This window comes from Pelophylax lessonae (genome assembly GCF_965119305.1).
Source record: "Pelophylax lessonae genome assembly, chromosome: 9".
NCBI classification, from domain to species: domain Eukaryota; kingdom Metazoa; phylum Chordata; class Amphibia; order Anura; family Ranidae; genus Pelophylax; species Pelophylax lessonae.
Genome location: NC_138776.1, coordinates 147738315 through 147764446, shown reverse-complemented (window position 1 = coordinate 147764446; position 26132 = coordinate 147738315). Strand labels below are relative to the sequence as shown.

Below are 26132 nucleotides of genomic sequence, written 5' to 3'. Positions count from 1 at the left end.
GTGTATTTAAATACAGCATCATATTTATCAGGCAAGTTCTAGGTTTAAAAAAAGTGTAATATATTGTATTTTAGATGCCCAAAAGGATCTGACCTCCAGTCTCTAGAGACGATTTGGTTATTTTTAAAAAGTAATATATAAACTGGAGTTGTGGCTTCCCAACTGTTTGTGAAGACTGGAAGAACAAACATACAACATCAGAAAATGAATATTTTACAGTGTAAAGTCAAAAGGGATTGCTAAATGCTGATCAATAGATGTGTATAAATACACAGTTATTTTTCCTTTATAGTGGGCGACTGTGACATGCTGGCAGCCAACAAATCTACAAAAATAATTTATTAGAATTTGCGTGCAACAGCAAAGCAACAGAAGGAGTGCACAGACATTACTATATAACACTGAGATGATTCTGTAAATTAAAGAATCGAGTTTCAGATTTGCAATCCTTCCATCTGAACAACAAAGCTTTTTAAGGAATAGTTTTATAAGATTAAGTTCTTTACTACACATTTGACTATATTTCAAATACTCCACATTACATTAATATTACTTTAATGTAATTCATGTATTTGTCTTCTTACATTTTATAACCAATACCAATTAAGAGCTGCAAGGAAAAAAAAAAACATAACAGACACGACTGCCTGCATGCCAATATTTTTTTACTTCAGTTGAGCTATGAAGCAGAAGAAAGAGAAACTGTACTATAAAAAAAATAAAAAATAAATTATAAAGCAGAATCTCATAGCTCATATATAAAATACTAATACAGACTTTATCTATGAATGGACAGCTAGAATAATCTATCCATGCAGAGCTGAAAATGGTTACATTATTATTCATATTACTAATTTACATTATATTAGTTTGCTACTGATGACTAGATAACATATGTTCAGAGTTTGTTTTTTTTTTGTTGGGGGTTTAAGCCGGATTCCCAAAGGTAAACTAGCCATGCATGCTGCAATATATGTAGCAATATTGTACAGAAGGCCTGATACTATAATACTACAAAGTTTTTGATGGACCCTCCCCCCCCATTTCTAATGAGCATAATATCAAATAATACAGTAAATCAGACATGCAATACAGCAATGACAGAAGATAATCACGCATGTCCACGACTAGTCAGTTTACTGCCCTATTCCAAAGGGGAAAACAGACCTCTATTTAAAAGATCTAACCACTGCACTTAAGCAGTATGTTGCATACATTTTATATGCATGCAGGACCAGTAACCATCAAGACCAGGGAATAAAACTCACAAATTTAAGTTCATTTTTTTTGTGTTACTTCATTGCTGCACGGATGTCTAGAGCCAGTAGACACAGTTGTTTGCACTAAAGCACCAATCTACTGGGCATGTCCATTAAGCACGAAAAAGCTCCAAAATATGATACTTTCTAAAGGTTAATAAAAAAGAAATAAATATAAAGCCGTGCAGGGAAAATCTACCATTCCAGCCATGTTGCCCATATGTATGGACCCACAGTGTTTAATGGTAAATTTCAACCCTTACCATCATACAGCTATCTGCTGTAGTAAAGTTTGGGAAATAATTTTTGTTCTATCCTAAAGCATAACCTGCTCAGTTGTTTAGCAACCCTTACAGCATTAGACAACTAATAACCTGCTCTGTCTTTCGAGATAATCCTTGGTTGAGATGTAAACATGTAATAACTGAAGACTATCATAAAGCAAACTCACAACCCTTTTTGGCCCATTTAAGTGCTTCTTGTTCAAAAAAAAAAAAATTTAAAAATGAAATCACGTTATTCTCCTACAATTATGCAGGTCTGTATTTAATAAGTGCATTCAATTGATAAATACTATAAGTATTATCTATATCTTGTAAGCAGTTAAGTACTTAGATGTCAACTAGCTTTTACTGCTACAGAAATTTTAGCTATAAATATTCTAAACAGACAGACAAAATATTTTACATTATTAACTAAAGAGAGACAGTAAGCATCATAAATTACAAAAGGGTGGGGTTTTCAAGCCATGCCCATCTATGCACTAAATTTCTACAAATTATGCTAATCTACTGAACAAGTTGGCACAGCTAGCCAGGATGATCAATGCATGACACCAAAAATCTGGCTTCCACGTTTTCCTCAACAATGTAATAAATTTTTAATGAAACATAACATACTTTTATTACCAAGTTCCTGTGCCTCTTTCAGTGCTCCATTTCTAAACCGCTCCTCTACAATGGTAATGTTTAGATCATGATGCTGAAAATAGAAGGGCTCTATCATGCTCAGCAAAACAGGAACATTGTAAGCTATTACAAGGCCACAGAATGATCTCTAGGTTGGTGGTTTTGGATAAAACAGAGTATCGCATTCACCTAAACGTTTTTGAATCCTTTTTGCAATCATAAAACGAGGCAACGCATTTCTACTGAGGAAGCCAACTCAGTAACCTACTTACTTGACCTCTCTACTATACATTTCCATTTGAATCAGTTGAGTGGTACCTTTATGCGTACAATAATAGTCTAAGCAACCTTGAATATGCATACTGCCACAACTCACTTGAAGCATTTGCCACAAAGTCTGCAACCTAGCACTGCACCTAATCTAGAATCAGTGATAGAGCAAACAGTTGCAAGACAGCAAAGGAACATCTAGAAACCACTTTTATACAATTAAGAGTAAATGAAATAGATACAAAACTCCTCTAGCTGTTTTTTTTTTCCGTATGTACAAACTGTTAAAAAATGGCACTTGTAAGTTGTCCACTTATTTGATTTCATTCTTGTTGCAGAAAGCCTGAGAGCTGTCAATGAGATAACTTAAGAGAAAGAGAGAGAGAGAGAGCTGGAGTTGTGGTCAGTGTTCAAGACAAAATTTACAGCAAGTAGAGATCTCATGGAATTAGGTCAAGAATTTACACTAAATGTAAGAAAGTGAATGCTTGGCAAAAATATCAACCAATAAAACACAATTTAAATAAGAACAAAATACAAAAGCCTAATAAAGAAACAGTACATATAACAAATTGAAGAAATGGTCTGAATGCTAAAACTTCAAGGTGGAGTTATAATTACTTTAAATACATTGTTAAAAGAACACTGCTGGATCATGTTAAAGTAATCATATGCATCCTCGCTCTATTTTTGTTTTTGTTGTTAACTATATTGAGAATGGTCGGTCTTTTCTCAGTATTCAGCCACTCCTATGGCTTCCATCGCCAGTACGCAGTCGCCGAGCATTGATAGTGTCTTTGCAGACTTTCTTGCAGTCACTGGCAAGGCCCAAGTAGCACATTAGATCTATAAACAATGTAGTGAAATTGTATTTGATTCCAAACTCACTGCTAGAATAGTCATAAGGGAATGTGTGATGATAATTATGAAAGCCTTCACCTAGAAGAAGATCAAAAATGGTAATCAGAATTCAGACTCATTGGAGCTAACATTTTATATACTAGGTCATTTTACACAAAATGTGTTTTACATATACATGTCATTGTTGCTTTATTTTAGATTACGCATTAGAATTCTTTCACACAGGTGCAGGAGATGCTGTTGTCTCAACTATGTATGATACTGTAAGTGCATCATAAATACTGTATGTGTCACCAAATGATCATTTATATCTGTGGTAAATTAGGGTGTCAGTACTTCTGTGTATGTGCAAAAGATCTATATACAGCAGAATTTCTTTGGCACCCTTTCACATTAGGCAGCAGTAACAGAGAAATTCAAAGTGTCAAGAGATGTCTCTTCCTTGATCTCATCTTTATAGGCATGCCTATCTATGGCCATACAAACGATGCAAACCCCAGTGCTATCCCTATTTCTCTAGGTAGAAGAAAGGCCAATGGTTAGTCTAATAAAGTTTTCAACTTAAAGGATAAGTTCACCTTTTGTAACATGTTACATCCATATTCAGGGTGTAACAAGCAACGAACAGACCGGCCTCCGCTCTGATACCTAGCGAGGATCTTCACTCCCGATAGCTGTCACAATCTTAAAAACATGGCCGCTTCACTCATTCATAATCCTCTGTGAATGGAAAACTACAAGGCTGTCAATGAACTACCAGGGCACTGTAATAGTTCACTGAGTCTTCCTGTCACATAGTATCTGCTTGGCCGTACAATGTACGGGCACACAGATACACTGACAGGTCTGCATGGCACTAGCGATCTGCTGATTGCTGGTGCAATGCTTTGGCTCCAGAAACAAAAAATAATAAATGTACCTTTTTCTACCTACAAAAACAATGTGCATTTATTATTTTTTCTTAAAAAGTGAACTTATCCTTAAAATTATTCTACAGTCATTAGTGCAATCTGGACAGCCTAATAGTTCTCAGAAACCTTTCAAATTCATAAGTATCAAATGAATGCAGCCTTATGTGTGTGGGTCCCTTAGAAGTTGCTAGCTCCACATACGCACCTTTGCACAGATAACATTCATGTATTCATATAATGGGAACCACACGGGTCATATAAGATACTTGGTTGTTATTTTTTAAATATATAATAATATTGAATACAAACCAGAGTAGAACCTGTAATTTGATAGAATAATCTGTTTTAAGTGAGGAAGGAAATTAAACCATCACCTTGCCCACTTTTACTTTTCCAAGTCTTTTTCTAGTCATTTGTATTGAAGGACATCATTGTTCTTCATAGCCCTATGGGCTGCTTCACAACAACTTTCAAATGTTAACATGTATTACAATGAGTTTTAGTCTCACATTTTATTTGACCTGAATGGAAAAATGGAAGTTAAAGTAGAACTTGTAGATTGTAAGCTCTAACGAGAAGGGCCCTCTGATTCCTCCTGTATTGAATTGTATTGTAACTGTATTATCTGCTCTAACTGTTGGCGCTATATAAATACTGTATAATAATAATAACTTGTGGTAAAACTTTTTTCTTTTTTATTAGAGTAAGGGAGGGTTTTAACAGTCAGTCAGCTTTGTTTTTATTCACCTGTTTCCCATTGGGAGGAATTCCCTTCACTTTTCCTGTCACATAGCCAAAATGTGAAATGAGAGGAAATCCCTCCAAAGTTAGGGAATCCCAAGTTTTTATTGGAAAAGTTCCCCTTTGATCCTGTCCTGACAACCCAAAATTTGTGATTTTCTTTCACTTTCACTCTCAATGATAACAGTAAACAGGACAAATCTCCCCTAACAGTCACAGATGGTGGAAAAACCCGAGAAGTATTCTATTCCCTCTTCACTCTATCCAAAACAAAAAAATTGCCTTTAGTTATACTTTACTGTGCCAAAAAAGTTGCATGACTTTTTTTAATGCACTACAATACCGCACTCAGACAATCTCCTCTGAACACTGTACTTTTTCTGTGACCAATCCATTGGGAAAAAGCATCCAGTGTGAATGAGCTGCCTAGAGGGAAATGTTTGTACAGGGATCAATAAAATCAACAACTACTTTGGATTTGTATGGCTACTGTATAGCAGCAGAGATTAGAGGAACAAGTGATACAGGAACTGATAACTAAGCAAACATGGCCTGGGGACCGAGGTCATGGACTGAATGGAATGCAATTACAAGTCTAGTCTCTTCTCCAAAAGAAACACAGAAAAGTAAGCAGAAATCTGATAACTGCAATAGCAGCATTTTGTTTCCGGTAAAGCAGGCCATAGATGGCGAGTTTTCGTTTCCTGCAACCATGGGTCAGTCAGTGTTGATGGGGGAATCCCTCCCATGGAGCTATTCTGTTATCCCAGCATGAAGTGCAGGAAGCTGTCCCAGCAGGAAGAACACGAAGCGACTTTAGTGATCCATCGATCACCTTGGGTACAATCAGCCTGCCCATACATGGGTCGAATCTCAGCCAGTCCTTGCTGAATCGGCCAAGATTCGAACCGTCCATGGCCAGCTTAAAAGGAGTTAGGTTTTTAATCTTAATAATAAAAGATAAAAAACATTCTGTGTGAAGCAGCCTCCCCGGCACCCCTTAATAATTACCTGAGCCACATCTCTCTCCAGTGATGTATACAAGCGTTGCAGCCGTCCAAGACCTCCCTCCTGATTGGCTGAGACACAGCAGCTGCACCATTGGCTCCCACTGCTGTCAATCAAAGTCAGTCAGCCTATTAGGAGATAGAGGGGGGGGCAGGGTGGGGCTGCAGCTCTGTGTGTGAATGGACACAGGGAGCTGTGACTCGGCTGCGGTGCCCCCATAGCAAGCTGCTTGCTGTGGGGGCACTCAACAGGAAGGAGGGGCCAGGAAGAGGAGGATCCAGGCTGCTTTGTGCAAAACCAACTGCACAGAGGATGTAAGTATAACATGTTTGTTATTTTTATTTTTTTTAAAAAGAGATTTTACAATCACTTTAGCAGCACAGAGCCACACATACAATAAACTGTACAGTATATTACAAGTTTATGGTATAAAACTATTGAGGTGAAGACTTCCTAACAAGGATTGAATGTATTATTGCTGGTCTGACTCAATATATGTTTGTCTGTGTATAACATTAAATATCATTACATTTAAAAATTAACTATTTAAATTGTTTTGAGTATTAACAGGTATAAATTTCAGTATTTTTGGTCAGAAATGACAAATTATAGTGATAAAAAAAAAATATGGTGATCTTAGAGAACTGTCGCTTGCTGTGACTCCTTAGTCATGTGCAATGTAGATAATTGGCTACATAATGGTTAAAGACAGGTCACAATACAGCCTCATGTAAAAGATCTTTTTTTATGGAGATCACTGAGGTATGAATTTTTAATGTGGGGTTTACAACATCACTTTCACCTAATAAGATCATGTCTCTTATGCATAAGTGTATGTACGTACAGTACATATTTTTAATGAAACCAACCTCTGATAGCACTGACAATGATGCAGATGAGTAAATGCTTTGCTATACTATGTATAGTATTGGGTAATATACACTCAACGGCCACTTTATTAGGTACACCTGTTCAATTGGTTGGTAAAATGCTAATCAGCCAATCAGATGGTAGAAACTCAATGCATTTAGGCTTCTAGATGTGTTGAAGACGACTTGTTGAAGTTCAAACCGAGCATTAGAATGGGAAAGAAAGGGGATTTCAGTGACTTTGAACGTGGCATGGTTATTGTTCCAGACGGGCTGGTCTGAGTATTTCAAAAACTGCTGATCTATTGGTATTTTCACACACAACCATCTCTATGGTTTACAGAGAATGGCCCGAAAAAGAGAAAATATCCAGTGAGCGGCAGTTGTGTGGACGCAAATGCCTCGATGTCAGAGGTCAGAGGAGAATGGGCAGACTGGTTCGAGATGATAGAAAGGCAACAGTAACTCAAATAATCACTCGTTACAACCACAACCAAGGTATGTAGAACACCATCTCTGAATGCACAACACATCTAAACCTAAAGCAAATGGGCTACAGCAGCAGAAGACCACAATGGGTGCCACGCCTGTCAGCTAAGAACAGGAAACAGGCTAAAATTTGCACAGGCTCAAAATTAGACAATAGAAGATTGGAAAAAGGTTGCCAAGTCTGATGAGTCTCGATTTTATCTGCAACATTCAGATGGTAGGGTCAGAATTTGGCATAAACAACATGAAAGCATGGACCCATCCTGCTTTGTATCAACGGTTCAGGCTGGTGGTGGTGGAGTAATGGTGTGGGGGAAATTTTTTTTTTGGCACACTTTGGGCACTTTAGTACCAATTGAGCATTGTTTAAACACCATGCCTACCTGAGTATTGTTTCTGATCATGTCCATCCCTTGTCCTATGACTAGAGTGTACCCATCTTCTGATGGCTTCTTCCAGCAGGATAATGCATCATGTCACAAAGCAACTGCAAATCTGCAGCAACTGTGTGATGCTATCATGTCAATATGGACCAAAATCTCTGTGGAATGTTTCTAACACCTTGTTGAATCTATGCCACAAAGAATTAAGGCAGTTATAAGGCAAAAAGGGGGTCCAACCCGGTACTTGCAAGGTGTACCTAATAAAGTGGCCGATGAGTGTATTTTCAGAGGTAACAATTGCAGTTCAGCTCACAGTTTATTCATTTTAAAAAAGTAACAAAGCTTCATAATCATCAAAGAGAATAAATACTTACCAATTGCTCCTATAGCAACAAATCTATTCTCCCTTGGGTTGATGTTCTTGTCATATGGTCGGTTTCCAAACATATGAGCTGCACTGTTCACAAGCCATGTTGCATTAAGCACCAAAGCATACCGCAATAGACAGGGTACATATATTGAATTGTAAAGAGATTCACCCCAGAAATACCAAGGGACCACAGTGGGAAGGATAAAGCACATCAGTAGAATGAGTTTCTTGTAATGCCTGGTACAAACAAGTAGATAAGAAATTAATACATAGTGGTGCTGGTGTAAAATAATGGCTAAAATGTAAGATAACATATGTTGCTAGGGTATGGCAATTCTACAGTATGTTTCAGATATCGATTACAAGTATTCTTCTCATTGTGCTGCTCCATGATCCCTCCAGTGCTATACAAATGAGCAAAAGTCTAAGCATTTAGCTTGTTAGCTTTGCTGAAGACAAGGATCAGGTTTCAGATTGTCTCATCAGTCTACTGATTGTACCTGTACAATCACCCTGTCAGATTTTAGCTGCTCGGCCAGCACTGCAGGCTACAGTCTACAAGGTTACTCAGTGTATTCTGATAGCAGGGAAGTCACCCCACTGTAACAATACAATAGCTCAGCGGGGAAGATTCCCCAATCCAACTTGAATGTGTAGATAGGAGAATAGGGTCAGTATTTTTTTTCTTTCTTTGAACTTGCTGGTTGAACGAACAAGACTGACTAAAGTATGGGTAGCTTAAGGCTGTTAACTTAAAGTGGAACTTTAATCAGAAAATTAAGTACTGCTAGATCACTTGGGGCTGGTCTCTTTTGCAGATATAGCTATGTAAAACATTAAAAATAAGTGCCTATACTGTTTAAATTCCAGTAATACACTGTCTTACCCTGCTCTGCATATGCTCAGTTGCTCTCCTGCGTTTTTAGGCACTGACGAATATGCAGAGGCCATTTTGCTGACAGCCTTAAAGCGAAATTAAACCCTCCTATCCTTTACAGCCAAGAAAGCTGCTTTTGTTTGATCTGTAACTGCCATAGCGCTGCACATGTGATCAGTTATGACACCAAGCAATTGATGGTTTGACAGTTTGGTTGAGGAAACAAGCGAACGTGACAGTTAGCAATCCCGGCATTCCAGGAATGTACATTTTTAAAAAAAATTGAAATCTATGGTTTTAGTTCCACTTTATGATTGGCTGATGTTTAAGGGCTCCGGGTTTTAGCAAATTGGCAGCCTCCAGCATAAAGAAACAGAAGCAATGCTGGAGGCAATTTACAGCACACACTAACATTATTATTAATGTGGAATGTATGTTTGTGCTAAAGAACTTCATTTTTTATCAAGTTGTTGTGGGCAAAGTTCTAATTTAAGTTATAGTAGTGTATGTTGAGGAAGTTATTTTTGCAATATTTTACTGAAATTAATTTTTGATGTGATGTGATGTGTTAGGTTTACATACTTGCTGCTTCAAATTTACATGACTAGGTCATGCACTTTACAACTTGATTGAGCACTCTTATTTCGATTAACCAACAACTATGTAGCCCTTACAATACATATCTGTTGGTAAATCAAAAGGAGAAAGTAGAATAATTGCACTGCCAGACTACAGTAAACTAACAAAAGGGGGAGACTATGATGCTGATTTACTAAAACTGAAGAGTGCAAAATCTGGTGCAGCTGTGCATGCTAGCCAATCAGCTTCTAAATTTATCTTGGTCAATTAGCTTTTTACAATAAAACCTGGAAGCTGCACCAGATTTTGCACTCTCCAGTTTTAGTGAATCAACCCCACTGTGTGGTCCAGCAGAGAAAAACTCAGGAATTGGAATTACAGTGAGGAAGAAGCAGCGTTGTCAGCTCACTACAGGATGTTGGGGCTCACTGGAATTCTAGCCAGATCAACAGGTACACTATATTACCAAAAGTATTGGGACACCTGCCTTTACATACACATGAACTTTAATGGCATCCCAGTCTTAGTCTGTAGGGTTCAATATTGAGTTGGCCCAACCTTTGCAGCTATAACAGCTTCAACTCTTCTGGGAAGGCTGTCCACAAGGTTTAGGAGAGTGTCTATGGGAATGTTTGACCATTTTTCCAGAAGTGCATTTGTAAGCTTAGGCAATGATGTGGAAGAAAAAGCCTGTCTCACAGTCTCCACCCAAATTCATCCCAAAGTGGTTCTATCGGGTTGAGGTCAGGACTCTGTGCAGGCCGGTCAAGTTCCTTTACCCCAAACTCACTTATCAAGGTCTTTATGGACCTTGCTTTGTGTCTTGGTACGCAGTCATGTTGGAACAGGAAGGAACCTTCCCCAAACTGTTCCCACAAAGTTGGGAGCATGAAATTGTCCAAAATGTCTTGGTATGCTGACCCCTTAGGAGTTCTTTTCACTGAAACTAAAGTGCCAACCCAACTCCTAAAAACAACCTCACACCATAATCCTCCTCCACCAAATGATTTGGACAAGTGCACAAAGCAAGGTCCATAAAGACATAGATGAGCGAGTCCTGACTTCAACCCCATAGAACACCTTGGGGATCAATTGGAGTGGAGATTGCGAGCCAGGTCTTCTCTCCAACAGAAGAGATGAAGCTGTTATAGCTGCAAAGGGTGGGCCAACACAATACTGAACCCTACGGATTAAGACTGTGATCCTATTAAAATTAATGGGCGTGTAAAGGAAGGCATCTCAATACTTTTGGTAATATAGTACATTTTTCTGTGCTTGCAGTGGTTTTATAAAGACAGAACATCAGGAAATGTGCATTTTATGTAGAGATGTACAGTATCTCACAAAAGTCCTGTGGTCTGATAAGACCAAGATAAACTTATTTGGACAAGATGGTGTCAAGCGTGTGTGGCGGCAACCAGGTGAGGGTACAAAGACAAGTGTGCGTTGCCTACAGTCAAGCATGGTGGTGGGAGTGTCATGGTTTGGGGCTGCACGAGTGCTGCTGGCACTGGGGAGCTACAGTTCATTGAGGGAGCCATGAATGCCAACATTTACTGTGACATATTGAAGCAGAGCATGATCCACTCCCTTTGGAGACTGAGCCGCAGGGCAGTATTCCAACATGATAACGACCCCAAACACACCTGCAAGACGACCACTGTCTTACTAAAGAAGCTGAGAGTAAAGTGAATGGACTGGCCAAGCATGTCTCCAGACCTAAACCCTATTGAGCATCTGTTGGGCATCCTCAAATGGAAGGTGGAGGAGCGCAAGGTCTCTAACATCCACCAGCTCAGTGATGTCGCCATGGAGGAGTGGAAGAGGGCTCCACTGGCAACCTGTGAGGCTCTGGTGAACTCCATGCCCAAGAGGGTTAAGGTAGTTCTTGAAAATAATGGTGGCCACACAAAATATTGACACTTTGGACGTTTCACTTTTGTTGCCAGCAGTTTATACATTAATGGCTGTGTGTTGAGGTTTTTTGAGGGGACAGCAAATTTACACTGTTATACAAGCTGTACACACACTAATTTACATTGTAGCAAAGTGTCATTTCTTCAGTGTTGTCACATGAAAAGATATAATAAAATATTTACAAAAATGTGAGGGGTGTACTCATTTTTGTGAAATACTGTACTTTTTTTTATTATTTTGTCTAAACATACAGGGCAAATTAACAGGAAAGCAGCACTAGGTGTCTTCTTCTTTCCCTTACTCTGCCCCTAAAATCTATCTAAAATACAATGCAAATAATGCCTTTAGGAAAGTCATCATTTGCCTAGGAGGTAGGCACACCTTGCCCCATGTGACAGTGCTTAGACCTTGCAACATGTCTCCCAGACACTGAGCACTGCATTGTAGAATGCTGGGTACATGTATCACCATACTCAGAAGTTCAGGTCTTCCTCAGGGCTCTCCCAGCAGATCAGAAAAGAGAAGGAATACAACAAAGGTAGAGGTGTGCAGCCTTTATTAGTTTCCCTTTGTGTGTGCTAAGTATAGGTTCCCTTTATCACTTTGTGAAAAATAAAAAAAGGCTGATAGTGCTGATGATAATGTTAGCACAAGATTTTTCTAGACTGTAGCTGTGTTCTGCTTCATTTGTTTCTATGATAGATGGGATTGATTAAGAAAGAACAATGCAATGGTTTGTTGTATAATTTATAACGTTTCCATCTTTACTAATGCTTCAGAACATTAAATGTACTAGCACTGATTATAATGCACATTGGTTGTCTACAGACTCTGCTACTGAAAAATACATATTGCCAACATTGGAGTCACATCTTAGAAAACTCACCTTCTCTGAAACATCACCACTTTGTCTGCATGGAGGTCACTTAAATCAAGCTTTTTACCCTTTTCTATTACATCTGGGTGTTTTCGCATAAGAAGCCAACCAATATGTGCGAAGAAGAAGCCTCTCATTGCATTGTGAGGGTCTGCATTTGTTTCAGAGTATTTGTGATGTGCCCGGTGGTCTCGTGCCCATTCATATATGTCATTCTAAAACAAAGTAAAAAAAAAAAAAAAAAAAACTGTACTTACCAGAACCTTTCTAAAGTATGTTGTTTTAATTACTTAATCAAGCACACATTACAGCAGTACCTAATCACACACCAAGTTACCTAAAAGAGAAGTCTGGACTTTGAAAAAATTAAACATTTATACTCACCTAGGTAGACGATGCATTGATCGGACGCTGCATCTGTCCCCTGCCGCCTCTGCAAGGAGGACTGAGCGATCAAGCACTGTTGATTGCTCTGTTCTCCCCCTCTGCGCCAAGCAGAGAGCCAGGACTGTCAGTCTCTGGCTCTCTGCTCTGCATCTTCAGCGCTCACTGGAGTGCTAGCCTGTGGAGGTGGCTGGAGGGGCTGGCTCGGGCTCTGAGCAGATCACAGAGAGCCTGAGCCAGCTGTTGGTCCAGGATTCTGGCGGATCCAGACCATATGTTCGGGGATCCTTTCAGAACCTGGACCGGCTCTGTGACGCCAGCCGACTGGACTTAAGCCGGCTGTCGACTGAAAACAGGTCACAGGAGTGCAGAACGAGCTGCACTCCTGTGATCCATAGGAAAAGTACAGCCAAAAAAGCTTTGGCCCTACTTCTCCTTTAACCAGATGCTGTGTTTTTAAGAGTTATTATTACATCTGTTAAATATTACAATAAAGTAAAACATTTTCTTAGTGCTTAGTGCAATGTTAAGGGTTAAGACAGAAAGATTGCAACACTTAGGGCCCCTTTTTTACTTTTGCCCTTAAAAAGAGGGATGTTTTTAGGTGAATGTTTTATACACTGCAGTGTGTTTTGATGTTCTTTGCATGCATTCTGTAAAAAAAAATTTTGGGGGAGGGGAGAAGAAAAGCTAAAGCTCCTGTGCATATAGTGCATTTTGCCAATGTTTTACATGGAATGATATTCATCTCTATGATAGGTGCAACTAAGCTGAAACGTTTTAAAGTTTTAGTTCTAGAGTCCAGTGGCAGCATGCTTTACATCGCTGCATCCAACGCTTTGGATTGCGCTTGTTGATGCAAGGCATGGATGCAACTGTTCGGCCATGGAAACTTATTCCATGAAGCTAAGCACTGTTGTTGTTCTAATCTGAAAACCACACAAAATTTGGAGGTATGTAGCGATTGACTCAGCAGACTAGGCTAAGCCACTCCAGGACCTTAATGTGCTTCTTCTTGGGCCACTCCTTTGTTGCCCTGGCTGTGTGTTTTCGGTCATTGCCATGGTGAAATACCCATTTACTACGCATTTTTAATGCCCTTGCTGAGGGAAGGAGGTTCTCACCCAAGATTTGACAGTACATGGCCCCATCCATCGCCCCTTTACTGCGGGGAAGTTGTCCTGTCCCTTTAACAGAAAAACATCCCCAAAGCAGAATGTTCCCACCTCCATGTTTGATGGTGGGGTGGTGTTCTTGGGGTCATAGGCAGCATTCCCCCTCCTCCAAACACGGCAAGCTGAGTTGATGCCAAAGAGATTGATTTTGGTCTCATCTGCCCACAACACTTTCAACCAGTTCTCCTCTGAATCATTCAGATGTTCATTAGCAAACTTCAGATGGGCCTGTACATGTGCTTTCTTGAGCACGGGGACCTTGTGGACGCTGCAGGATTTTAGTCTTTCATGGCGTATTGTGTTACCAACTATTTTCTTGATGACTATGGTCCCAGCTGCCTCAAGATCATTGATAAGATTCTTTTGTGTAGTTTTGGGCTTATTCCCCACTGTTCTCATGATCATTGAAACTCCACGAGGTGAGATCCTGCGTGGAGCCCCAGACGGAGAAGATTGAAAGTTATTTTGTGTTTTTTCCATTTGCGAATATTTGCACCAACTGTTGTCACTCTCTCACCAAGCTGCTTGGCGATGGTGTTGTAGCCCATTCCAGCCTTGTGTAGGTCTACAATCTTGTCCCTGACATCCTTGGACAGCTCTTTGGTCTTGGCCATGGTAAAAGATTGGAATCGGATGAATTACTTTTGTGGACAGGTGTCTTTTATACAGGTAACAAGCTGAGATTACCTGTAAAGAAGACACCTTGGAGCCAGAAATCTTGCTGATAGGGGGTCCAAGGATTATTTCACTCTTGAAAATGCAAATCAATTTAAAACTCTTTTTGAAATGCGTTTTTCTGGATTTTTAGTTTTTTATTTTATCTCTCACTGTTAAAGTCAACCTGCCATTAAAATTATAGACTGATCATTTCTTTGTCAGTGGGCAAACAAAGTCAAACAAAATCAGCAGGGGATCAAATACTTTTTACCCTAACCGTATATCTGTACGAATCATTAGTAAGACCTCATCTGGAATACGCAGTTCAGTTTTGGGCACCAGTTCACAAAAAGGATATCGGGGAACCGGAGAAAGTGCAAAGAAGGGCGAACAAACTGATAAGAGGCATTGAGGAGCTCTACTATGAGGAAAGATTAGAGGAACTGAATTTATTCTCTTTTGAGAAGAGGAGATTAAGGGGGGATATGATCAACATGTACAAATACATAAGTGGTCCATATAGTGAACTTGGTGTTGAGTTATTCACTTTAAGGTCATTACAGAGGACAAGGGGGCACTTTTTACGTCTAGAAGAAAAGAGATTTAATCTCCAAATACGGAAAGGTTTCTTAACAGTAAGAGCTGTGAAAATGTGGAATAGACTCCCTCAAGAGCTGGTTCTGGCCAGCTCAGTAGATTGATTACAAAAAGGCCCAGATTCTTTCCCAAATGTACATAATATAACCGGATACTGCCATTTATAGGTAAAGTTGATCCAGGGATAATTTGATTGCCTCTCAGGGGATCAGGAATTATTTTTTCCCCTGCTGTAGCAAATTGGATCATGCTTTGCTGGGGTTTTTTTTGCCTTCCTCTGGATCAACTGTGGGTATAGGATTGTGTATATGGGATTGCATGATTTTTTTCCCTTTTGTTGGTTGAACTAGATGGACTTTTTTCAACCAGAATACCTATGTAACTATATTGTTTTTTTTTTGACTGACCACATGCTTTCAGAGTATTAAACAATTTTCCCATAATGATATCTTCAAGAATGGCAGCAGTGGTTACACAGGAGTCAAAATATTGTAGATGTTACAAAATGTTATGAAGCTTAACCACATCTTGCCCAGCCTATAGCAAAATGAAGTGGCTCGCTCGTTCTGTCTGGATGTCATATGACATCCTTCAGAAGAAGCCACTTGTGGTGCAAGCGTGGCGATAAAAACTTTTTTTTTTTTTCAAAATTTTCTGACTTTTTTCATTTGTTTAGCAAAAAATAAAAACACAGTAGTGATTAAATACCACCAATAGAAAACTCTGTCTAAAAAAATGGTAACATTTTTGTTTGGGTACAGCGTTGCATGACCACGCAATTGTCTTTCAAAGTGAGACAGAACTGAAAGCTGAAAACTGGCCTGGGTGGGAAAGGGGTGAAAGTGCCCTGTACTGAAGTAGTAAAAGTGGTTCTAAAGTAAAAGTCTTTTTTTTTTTTTTTTGACCCTAATGCAGTCATTGCATTAACCACTTCTGGACCGGAAGATTTTCCCCCTTAATGACCAGGCCATATTTTGCGATTTGGCACTGCGTTACTTTAACGGACAATTGCGCGGTCGTGCGAGATGCTGTACCCAAGTAAAATTGATGTCCTTTTTTCCCCCACAAATAGAGCTTTCTTTTGGTGGTGTTTGATCACCTCTGCGATTTCTATTTTTGCACTATAAACAAAAAACAAAAATGACAATTCTGAAAAAAATATAACAATATTTTTCACTTTCTGCTATATAACATTCTCAAAAAAAAAAATCTACGATTTTTAGAGCAACTGCGACATTGCGACGGACAGATCGGACCCCTAACTAACATTTTTGACACTTTTGGGGGGACCAGTGACATTACTACAGTAATCAGTGCTAAAAATATGCACGGTTACTGTAATAACGACATTGGCAGGGAAGAAGGGGTTAACACTGTGGGTGATCAAGGGGTTAAATGTGAGCCTAGGGGAGTGATTCTAACTGTGGGGGGGGGGGGGGCGTGGCTTGTGAAATGATCACAGAGACCTGTGTTCTTATATAGAAGGATCATAGGCACTCTGTGATCATTTCAGAGAGAAGCACGGTCAGCTGTGTTTACAACAGCTGCCCGTTCTTCTCTCTCAGCGGGGAACGATCGCAGGTGTCAGGCGGCAATCGGAGCCGCCTGCCCCATGCATCGGAGTCCCCGCTGCCGAGCTGCAGGCGCGCGACCGACGTAGATCTACGTCATTTTCACACAGGAGAGCCGCACAGCCACAGTAAATCGGCAGCGGATGGGATAGCACATATAAATAGCATTAACTACTCTCACCACAGAACAGCTTTTCTTTCTTTCCTACTTTCCTTTGTAATAGCCTCATTCCAGGTTCTGGTTAGGGTTGAGTAACGGTCCTCCTCAGGTTTGAAAATATTGAGTGCGTGGTTGCATAAGAGACCTTAGCCCCTCCCACAGGCATTTTCACAAGAAAGAATGTACATTTTAGAGGGAAAAAAATTGTTTTCCATAGTAGCACCAGGAATCATTTAATGCACAAAAAAAAAAAAAATACAGTAACCAATACTTCTCTTTTAGGGTAAAAAAACCTTCCACTACCTGTTCTCCCCCTCCCACCCCCCTAAATACACTTGAATCCTCCATCGATCCAACGCTGTGCCCATCTGCAGCGCCACTGCTCGCTTTTCCTGGTCTCACAGGGCATGATCAGTTAAATTCTGTGAGGAGGGAGCAGGGGGTGTGGCTGAGCCCCGCTGTGTGTGTGTTTATGGATGCACATAGCCCTGTTTAGGAGCGTGACCGCTGGGGTGCCTCAATAGTACAAGTCTTGCTATTGGGGCACCCAGAAAAAAGGAAGGATGGACAGTGACAGCGGGGGACTCCACAACAGGAGATAAAGGACTTCCCAATGTGCACAGAGCAGGTAAGTATAAAATCTCATTTTGGGGGGGGGACACATTTTAACAAAATATTAACCCAATGTCCTACTTATTTTGCTATAGTAAATACTCCATCCTTCAATTTTCTGCACAGTCACCATATAAAATGTTTACCTGAAATGCCATTGTATTTGAAGCTGCCAGAAGTATCCTCAGGGGGAGCTTGGCTTTGTAGGATCTGTGACTCCAGAGGCGGTGGGCACCGGCAGTCACTCCAAGGGCACTCATCATAAAGCACAATACAGCTGTGAAATAATGACACCGATCAGTTAGATCTGTGAATACAACTTCTTCAACATTCTAAATCAAGTTTCCAGCTAGTTAGTTCATCATTGAGAGAAGCAAGTCAAGGCAATATAATTATTGGGTTCTGTGAAAACTCAGCTTTTATACGTATGCCAGCTCAAACTGGACTGCTACAGGCATCATTTGTGTAAATGTTAAACATCTTAGTATGCATACTTCCTTTTGACACTGCTATATCTTGCTTTGTTTTTAGCTTTATCACATCGTTCTGTAAACCATTTGTGTACAGAACACCTCTAGGCTGCCATATTGCATAGCATTTCACAGAAAATGACAGCACTGAAGATTGTAAAGGAAATAGTGGCACACCGAAATAAAAATTCCAGTGCCGAAATCGAAAATGCAGGAATCACTTAGCCGAAACCTAAACTGGTGGTTTTTAAAAAAATATATATATTTTTTTATAAATAATTGTATTATATTTGACTTTTTAATTAATATCATTAACGTAAATGAATATGAATGTATTCATTCAACTCTGCGGCCAAAAGAAGCATCCGCAGATGCCAACAGAACACATGCACTTTATAAAACTTTGTGACTGTGTGCACAGACTACTAGATGGCCGCCTTGCACACCTGCACCACTGACGCCTGATGACGGAAGGCCCAGGAGGCACTAAGCACCCGAGTAGAGTGCGCCCTGAAAGGGAAAGGAGGAACCTGACCCTTAACAGAATAAGCCTGAACCCTATTCTGTCTCATCCATTTGGCAATGGTTGCAGCAGAAGCAGCCAGCCCCTTGTGAGGTCCATCCGTGAGGACAATAGTGAGTCTTACTTCCTAAAAGACTCTGTAGCTGCCAGGTACACCCTTGTTGCCCAAACCACATTGAAGGAATGCTCCTGACTAGGCAGAAAAAACTGAATACCTATAGCAGGAAGTGGGAATACCCCCAGGGACTACCACATAGGCGTGCTCAAGCTTTTTTCTCTGCCTAGTGTCCTACTCCTGTAGGGTGCAATATAACCCTACGGTCATCAAGATGAAGAGCTGTGTCCGTCAATGAACGAAAGAGAAATGGGATTTTTGACTTACTGTAAAATCTATTTCTCTGATGTTCACTGACAGACACAGCTCCTGATCTTCTTAACCATTGGGTTATACTGCCCCCTACAGGAGTAGGGCACTAGGCCGAAAATAGGTCTGGCTATGCCTTTGGGCAGTCCAAGGGGGTATACTCCCTCTCTCTGCTATAGGTACTCAGTTTTGTTACAAGCAGTGTAAGAAGAAAGCCAACTCCACAGAGGGGTGGGTGCTGTGTTTGTCAATGAACATCAGAGAAATGGATTTTAAGGTAAGCTAAAGAATTGGATTTTTGTCTTACCGTAAAATCCTTTTCTCTGATGTTCATTTCTTTTTTTCTATAATAAGTTGCGCTAACTTGAATGATGGAAAATAAAGTCCATAAAGTCCATATATCAGGATCACAGTGTTCAAACAGGCTCCCTATGGATATACGCTTACCAGAATTGGTAAATCAGAAGGCAGGTTCTCTGAGGCAAATCTCGTCCCTTTGATAGTAGACTGGAACCAATATCTCGCGTAGACTCAATAGTAATGGATGAAAGATAAAAACGCAATAGCGTAAAACCCAACACAAACGGAAGAACTTATACACCAGAGTGAGTGACTAACAACTGAATAAATTGTGTGAACATCACCAGTGTATAATAACCAGAAGGAAAAGAGCAGAAATGCTCTAAATGGGACACCTATAGGTACCCCTTACCAGAAGTAGCTGGAAATGCATGCAATCGTATAAGTATGAACAATCTTGTGACAGCTGGTGTCGCCTCTTACCACAGTGTAGAGATAAAATGCCAAAGTGAATGGAACATCCTAGGTATGTGTCTTCTATGTAGATAACCACCACCAATACCACTCGCCTCTTTCCAGATAAAAAATCAGATTGAGCCAGATTAAGCAAGAGAATCAAATATGACAGGATGCCAGCCTTCACCAATAGGATTTGCCTCTTACCCTAAGGAGATGGTAAATTCGCCTATAGGAATGGTGAGCTTCACGGAACCTGCAGTGTACTCCTGGACGAATGACTCCAATATAGCCAGGGGAATCACCACCAAATAAAAGAGAAGGCTTCCATAGTGTAAAACCATACGATTTATTTAAAAAATAAGGAGTAAAACTTACAGAAAACGAGGAAATGGGGAGCATGTGTATCAAGGCCGCCGGCCGGACGGTCTCCGCTCATCCGCACTTCCTGGTCGCGATCAGATGACGTCAGTACGCCGTGTCCTTACGACGTTTCGTCACAGATGACGTTTTCAAACCAGGTAACATGGAGCTCAATCAGGAACAACTGGATCTCACCAAAAAACCTTTGAAAACTTCATCTGTGACGAAACGTCGTAAGGACACGGCGGAAACCCTGCATAAATAATAGCCATCAAGAAGGCTACCTTCTGTGACAATGTAAGCAGAGGAAGCTTGCAAATATTTTTGAAAGGCGGTTACTGGGGAACCGACAGCACCAAATTGAGATCCCACAAAGGCAACGGAGACTGATCTGGGGGAACCAAGTGACGAACCCCCTGAATAAAGCTGTGAACCAAAGAATGCGTAGCCAAAGGACAGTAAAAGAAGACCACAAAGGCAGAAAACCTGGCTCTTGACCGTACTCAAGGCCAGGCGCTGCTCGACATCTCATTGGAGAAATGCCAAAATCCGAGCCACCGAAACGGAACGAGGATGACCCCCTAGGGACTCATACCACGCAATGTACGTCTTCCAGGCGTGATGGTAAATCTTCCTAGAGGTAGATTTTCTAGCCTTCAACAGCATGGGAATCACCGATTCAGACAACCCCCTACCCTTCAGCCCCTGGCTTTCAAACAGCCAAGCCGTTAAAGCCAGCGACTGGAAAGCAGGATAGAAGATTTTGACCCTGGGACAATAGATCTTCTCTGAGAGGAAGTCGTCAAGGGGCATTGATGACCAGCCGTACCAGGTCAGAATATCAAGACCGGCAAGGCCAGTCTAGAGCCACTAGGATGACCGGCTCCCTTCTGCCTCGATCCTTCGCAGAAGACTCACCAGAAGTTTTAGCGGGGGAAAGGCCTATATCAAATAATACTGGCCCCAAGGAGCCACCAGTGTGTCTGTGGCGTCGGCCAGAGGATCCCAAGACCTTGCCTCAATGCTATGTACCTTCCTGTTGATACAAGAGGCCAAAAGGTCCACCTCGGAAGTGCCCCACCGGAGACACAGCTGAACCTTGGGGATTGACATATGCCACGGCGGTGGCATTGTCCCATGAATCCTTACCAACCCCTAAAGGTGATTTGTCCAATGAGCCAGACAAATCTAATTTCCCGAAGTGCCAGTATATTGATCGGTTCTTGACTCCCCCAGAGTCCAGACCCCTTGAGCACATCTGTGCCAAAAATGCCTCCCCACCCAGACAGGCTGCCAGCCATGAAGACCACCGTCCAGAACAGGGGAAGGAAGGATTTGCCCTGTCGAAGTGCAGGAAAGAGAAGCCACCATATCAGGGACCCTCTCGTATCCCGGCTCAACAGGATCAGATTGTCTAGAGACTGTGGATTATTTTCCCACTTGTCAAGAATCTCTCTTTGCAGAGGTCTTGAGTGGAACTGTGCAAACGGAACCGCCTAGAAGGTAGACACCATCAGGCACAGCACCCGCATGCAAGTCCTGAAAGATGACCGACTGCTGAACAACAGGAGCCAAATCGCATCCTGCAGCTTTTGGAGTTTTTCCCCTGGAAGAAACACTCTGGCTGAGGCCAAGTCCAGAGTCAGACCCAGACAGTCCAACTTGGTGGACGGAACCAGAGCAAATTTTTTGGAAGTTCAGTTCCCAACCGAACTCCTGAAGAGTCTGTGCAGTAATTTCCAGGTTGTCCTTTAGAGCAGTCGGAGACTCTGCTCACAGAAGAAGAGCGTCAGTAATGCAATCCCCCACTGCCGCTACAATGCCCACACTGGGGCCAACACGTTTGTGAATACCTTAGGAGCTGAGGCAAGACCAAAGAGTAATTCCATGAATTGATAATGCTCCTCACCCACGGCAAAGCGGAGGAAAAGCTGATGACTGACATATATTGGAATATGAAGGTAAGTGTCCTTTGATGTGGGGATGCCACTACCGCACGAATGGACTCCATTCTGAACTTCTGTACCCGCACAAGGCGGTTCAAAGCCCTGAGGTCCAGGATTGGACATACCTTGCCTTCCTTCCTGGGAACTGTAAACAGATTTGACTAGAAATATTGAGAACGTTCTCATTTTGAAACCGGAACAATACCCCCTTGTAGTAGAAAGTCTTGCACAACCCTGAAGAGACCCCGCAGGTGGTCTGGCGACAAACCCAGGTTGGAAGGAAAACACCTCACTGGAGGATAAGACTGAAACTCGATCTTGTAGCCGGACTGAACCAGCACATGGACCCCCCTTGAATCAGGGAGGTCCATGGGTCCGGAAAGAAGCGAAGACGTCCCCCCCACCTCAGACATGGGTGAGGGCGCCCCTACAGGCAAAAGAGGGCTTGTCTGCAGGTCTGGAAGAACTCGCACTCGGCTTACCAGATCAGGTCCTCTTGGAACCTCCGGAGGAGGTCCTGACAGACTTAGATCCTTTATCTTGAGATCCTGAGAGACGAAAAGGCCGCATATGAACGGGGAAAAAAAGGGCCCACATCTGCGACGAGACTCCTTGCCCCCGGCAGCCTGTGGAAGAAGAGTACTCTCCCCCTGTAAGACCCTTAATGATATCCATATCATGCGCCGAAGGACCATTACTGCTGTCAAGGACACCGTAGAAACGAAGGGAGCCGCATCCAGAGGGGCATCACAGACAAACTGCAACCCCTGGACCAACTGGTCCGCCAGCATTGCAAGGGCAGGGGGAAGCTGTTCCTTCTCCAGATCCTGGCGCAAAAGCTTGTCCACTCTGTTAAAGTCTGGGACATAAATGCTATGGTGAACATCGGCCTAAGGACCGAACTGGCCACAGGAAACATGTGGCAGGCCAAAGTCTCGGCTCTCCTGTCAAAGGGGTCTTTAAAAGCCAGAGACTCCTCCCTCAGATTATAGTGGATTTATTCAGCCTGGAACCTAAGAATACACCAGTGACCATTTAGAGGGGCTGGGAGGAAGGGAGGGGAACCCCAGGGGGCCCGACCATCCCAGGTCCCACGTTCACCCCAAAAGACCACGAGGGGAGGGGGGGACACTACTTACCACAGGGCCAAGAGGCACGCTGCGGCTCAGGCCGGGATGTATGCGCCCTTGCAAGACGTTTAACTTGCAGGCCAGCCCCTGTCCAGTGGGGCTTTGTCGTGGCCGACCTAGCACGAAGCTAAGGCCTGCGCGCGCTCGCTGGCTGGACTAAGGAGACCTTAAGGATCTAGAATATCCAGTCCTTCACCCAGTCCAGCAGTTGATTGTAGTTTTCACAGGAACAGAAAATAATAAAAGAGGAAAATATTCTAAAATAATGCTAGGACCAGAGATCCCAGCAAGAAACTAGGTCCTTATTCCTGGGCAGGAAAAAAACTGAGTGCCTACAGCTGAGAGTGGGAGTATACCCCCTGGGACTGCCCCATAGGTGTAGTCAAGCTTTTTCCTCCCTAGTGTCCTACTCTTGCAGGGGGCAGTATAACCCAATGGTCAAGAAGATAAGGAGCTGTGTCCATGAATGAACGAAAGAGAAATAATGAATTTATTCAATTTTGGAATAAGGCTGTAACATAACAATGTGGAAAAAGTGAAGCGCTGTGAATACCTTCCATATGAACTGTAGTTAGATAAACAAAAAAGGCTTTGACACTTCCTGGTACAATCAAGGCATTTAGTATGAAAACATAGGAAGCAATTGTGATTTATAACTCAGCAAGTAATGCATTTACAACTGCATGAAGCTTTTAGGGTGAATAGTGAACTCTTTACAAATAAACCCCTTGGGTCAGTTACATGGCCCTTATGAGGAATAAAAGAGAAAGGCGTTCTTGTGGTGTCAGTGATAGCTACAGACCTGCTGCACCAATTATATACAGTAGTTACAACCTGAGACATATCTTCCCAAGAGAACTCGTTTGATCTCAGTGCAATTATCTGCTTTAGATTAAATTATAGATTTTCATAGTATGAGCAACAATATGCTAGTGATAAATGAATACCTGTAAATTAAGCATTCTCAAGAGACATTGCTATAAAATGCACACACTGCTTGTTCGTCAACTTTAAACAAACACATTTATTAACAAGCAGAGCAAAGTTGTTTTTTTTTTACAAAAAAATTAGACAAAAATGCTTGCACCATTAGTGAAATAGATGGTTTGCCTGCTGACTGGAGGCTCATACATTTTTCTGCTACACAGAACTGCTTTCACATTTGTTCAGGAAGGGCTGAATAATTGAATTAGCAGGATAAAGCCCTGAACAATTGAGATTCCATGAAAATGCACTGTGTTAGTTCTTTATGAAGAGTGACTTTATGACCTTCTGGGTGATTGTTAAATGTAGTATGACTTTATTAAATGTTTTTCTGTAGTCTACCACTAAAATGCTAACATTTTCCAGAAGAAGGAACTTTGTGTGTATAGCATTTGGAATAAGTATTATAATTCACTTTAAAATGGGATGGTAAGAAAAAGGAATCGCTAATTATACCCATTTTTTAACCCAGACTGCAGTAGTGTAACATGGGGTTGCAGAGGCAGTAAAGGCTACTCAATCAGTTTACTTAGCTTAGCTATAATCCTGGCAAGTAACATAATGGCAATGAAGCCTGTTGTGTTGAGACCAAATAACTAACTGCAGGTAAGGCCTGCATATTCATAACCTACGGTATTATGATCTATGGATAGGGCACCATGCCTACCTCATAGACATGTTTTGCTGCAGCACCTACTGCTGTTACTTCACCACCTAATCAACACCATATAATGCAGAGTACCTGTGACAAAGAGAGCAGAAGTGGGAAAATGTATATAGAATGTGAAGGCTAAGTTCACCCTTTGCACCATGTTATATCTGTATTTAGGGTGTATCACATAACATAGTGCAAATGCCAAATCCCCCACCCTCAACTGTAGAGATAACACTTAGGGAGGGATGGGCGGTACTCTTAGCCAATTAGGGCTCTGTCAGACAAACACTGTGACCACTTTTACAGAAGGGGAGGGCACAGGAATAACCTAAATTATAGAGCTGTTGGCCATTTGCTGTCAAGTCATAGGTTAGGATGGGTCCCTGTCCATTCTGATTTGTTTACCTGCAATGTAATCTGCTGAGAGGGATGGTATACCTGTCTGTGCTGTCTGGCAGGGATGCAAAGATCACACGATTGGCTGAAGTGAATCAGAAATCATTTGACAGGTATAACATTTTATGTGTACTTTAACTGAAGCTGGGGCCCAGTGTAACATTTACACAATCCATGTACAGTTATCTGGAGTTATTTCCTGCATACATCTCTACATTGCAATGTCAAGTACTACCAAGGGAAGAACAACCCTTCCTGCTAATTTATAAACTGTCAATAAAGATTCTAACATGTTATAATGTATTTGGTCCAGCAACTGTGCCTGCACAAGGATTGAAAGTTGGCAGATGTATGAATTTGTGCCAACTCTTTCTGCTAAATAAAAGATGTGCAATTTATTATCCATTTCATACAATGTGCTCAGTCAATAATTCCAATTGTCTAATCCATTTAGAAAAGATGGCTGGAATAAATTCTGCCTCACAGCATATTGTAATGGCTTCAAAAACTTGACCGTTTATGCTGTTGATGCCCCAGTCAGGATCACTGCAAATCCGTTTGTTTAGCTGTGTTTCAGGGCCAATTTAGATCCATGCATGTGTGCAGAGGTGTGTTTTTTTTGTAGCAGATGTGCTGTCTTGCATCAATATGCGTTTCCTATGTGCACTGATAAGAGTTCTGATGCCTGATGATGCTTGTTTTTAAAACATTTTCGACTTTAGAAATTTGGAGCGGATAGGGTTAACACCAATTAATCAAGCCTTGTTAATATTGGTTGCTGGCTGATGCACTGCCATTGAGTCTCCCAATGCACTAAAATACAAAAAAAAAAAAAACAAGCATTCCCTATTTTAAAAAAGGCCTTGCAGCACTGAGATAGGAGCAGGCTCTGGGGAGATTTACTAAAACAGGAGCAGACAGTTGTACACAGTAACCAATCAGCTTCTATCTACAGCTTGTTCAGTGAAAGTGGTTGTAAATGACATATTTACATAGTTACATAGTTAGTGAGGTTGAAAAAAAGACATCAGTCCATCCAGTTCAACCTATGATGTGTGTGTCTACTGTTA

At 41.3% G+C, this 26132-nt stretch overlaps 1 protein-coding gene across 2 annotated transcripts in view; it reads right to left on the bottom strand.

Moving 5' to 3' along the window:
* Positions 1–1666: 1666 nt before the first annotated feature.
* SCD (stearoyl-CoA desaturase) overlaps positions 1667–26132 on the bottom strand; it is a 74784-nt gene continuing 50318 nt past the window's right edge. For both annotated transcript variants that reach the window (XM_082269287.1, XM_082269288.1), the window contains exons 3-6: positions 17622–17752; positions 12329–12534; positions 8074–8306; positions 1667–3376 (exon numbers count right to left, since the gene is read on the bottom strand). In XM_082269287.1, coding sequence (XP_082125413.1) covers positions 3177–3376; positions 8074–8306; positions 12329–12534; positions 17622–17752 — 770 coding nt within the window. In that variant the 3' untranslated portion in view covers positions 1667–3176. The remainder of the gene's footprint in view (positions 3377–8073; positions 8307–12328; positions 12535–17621; positions 17753–26132) is intronic.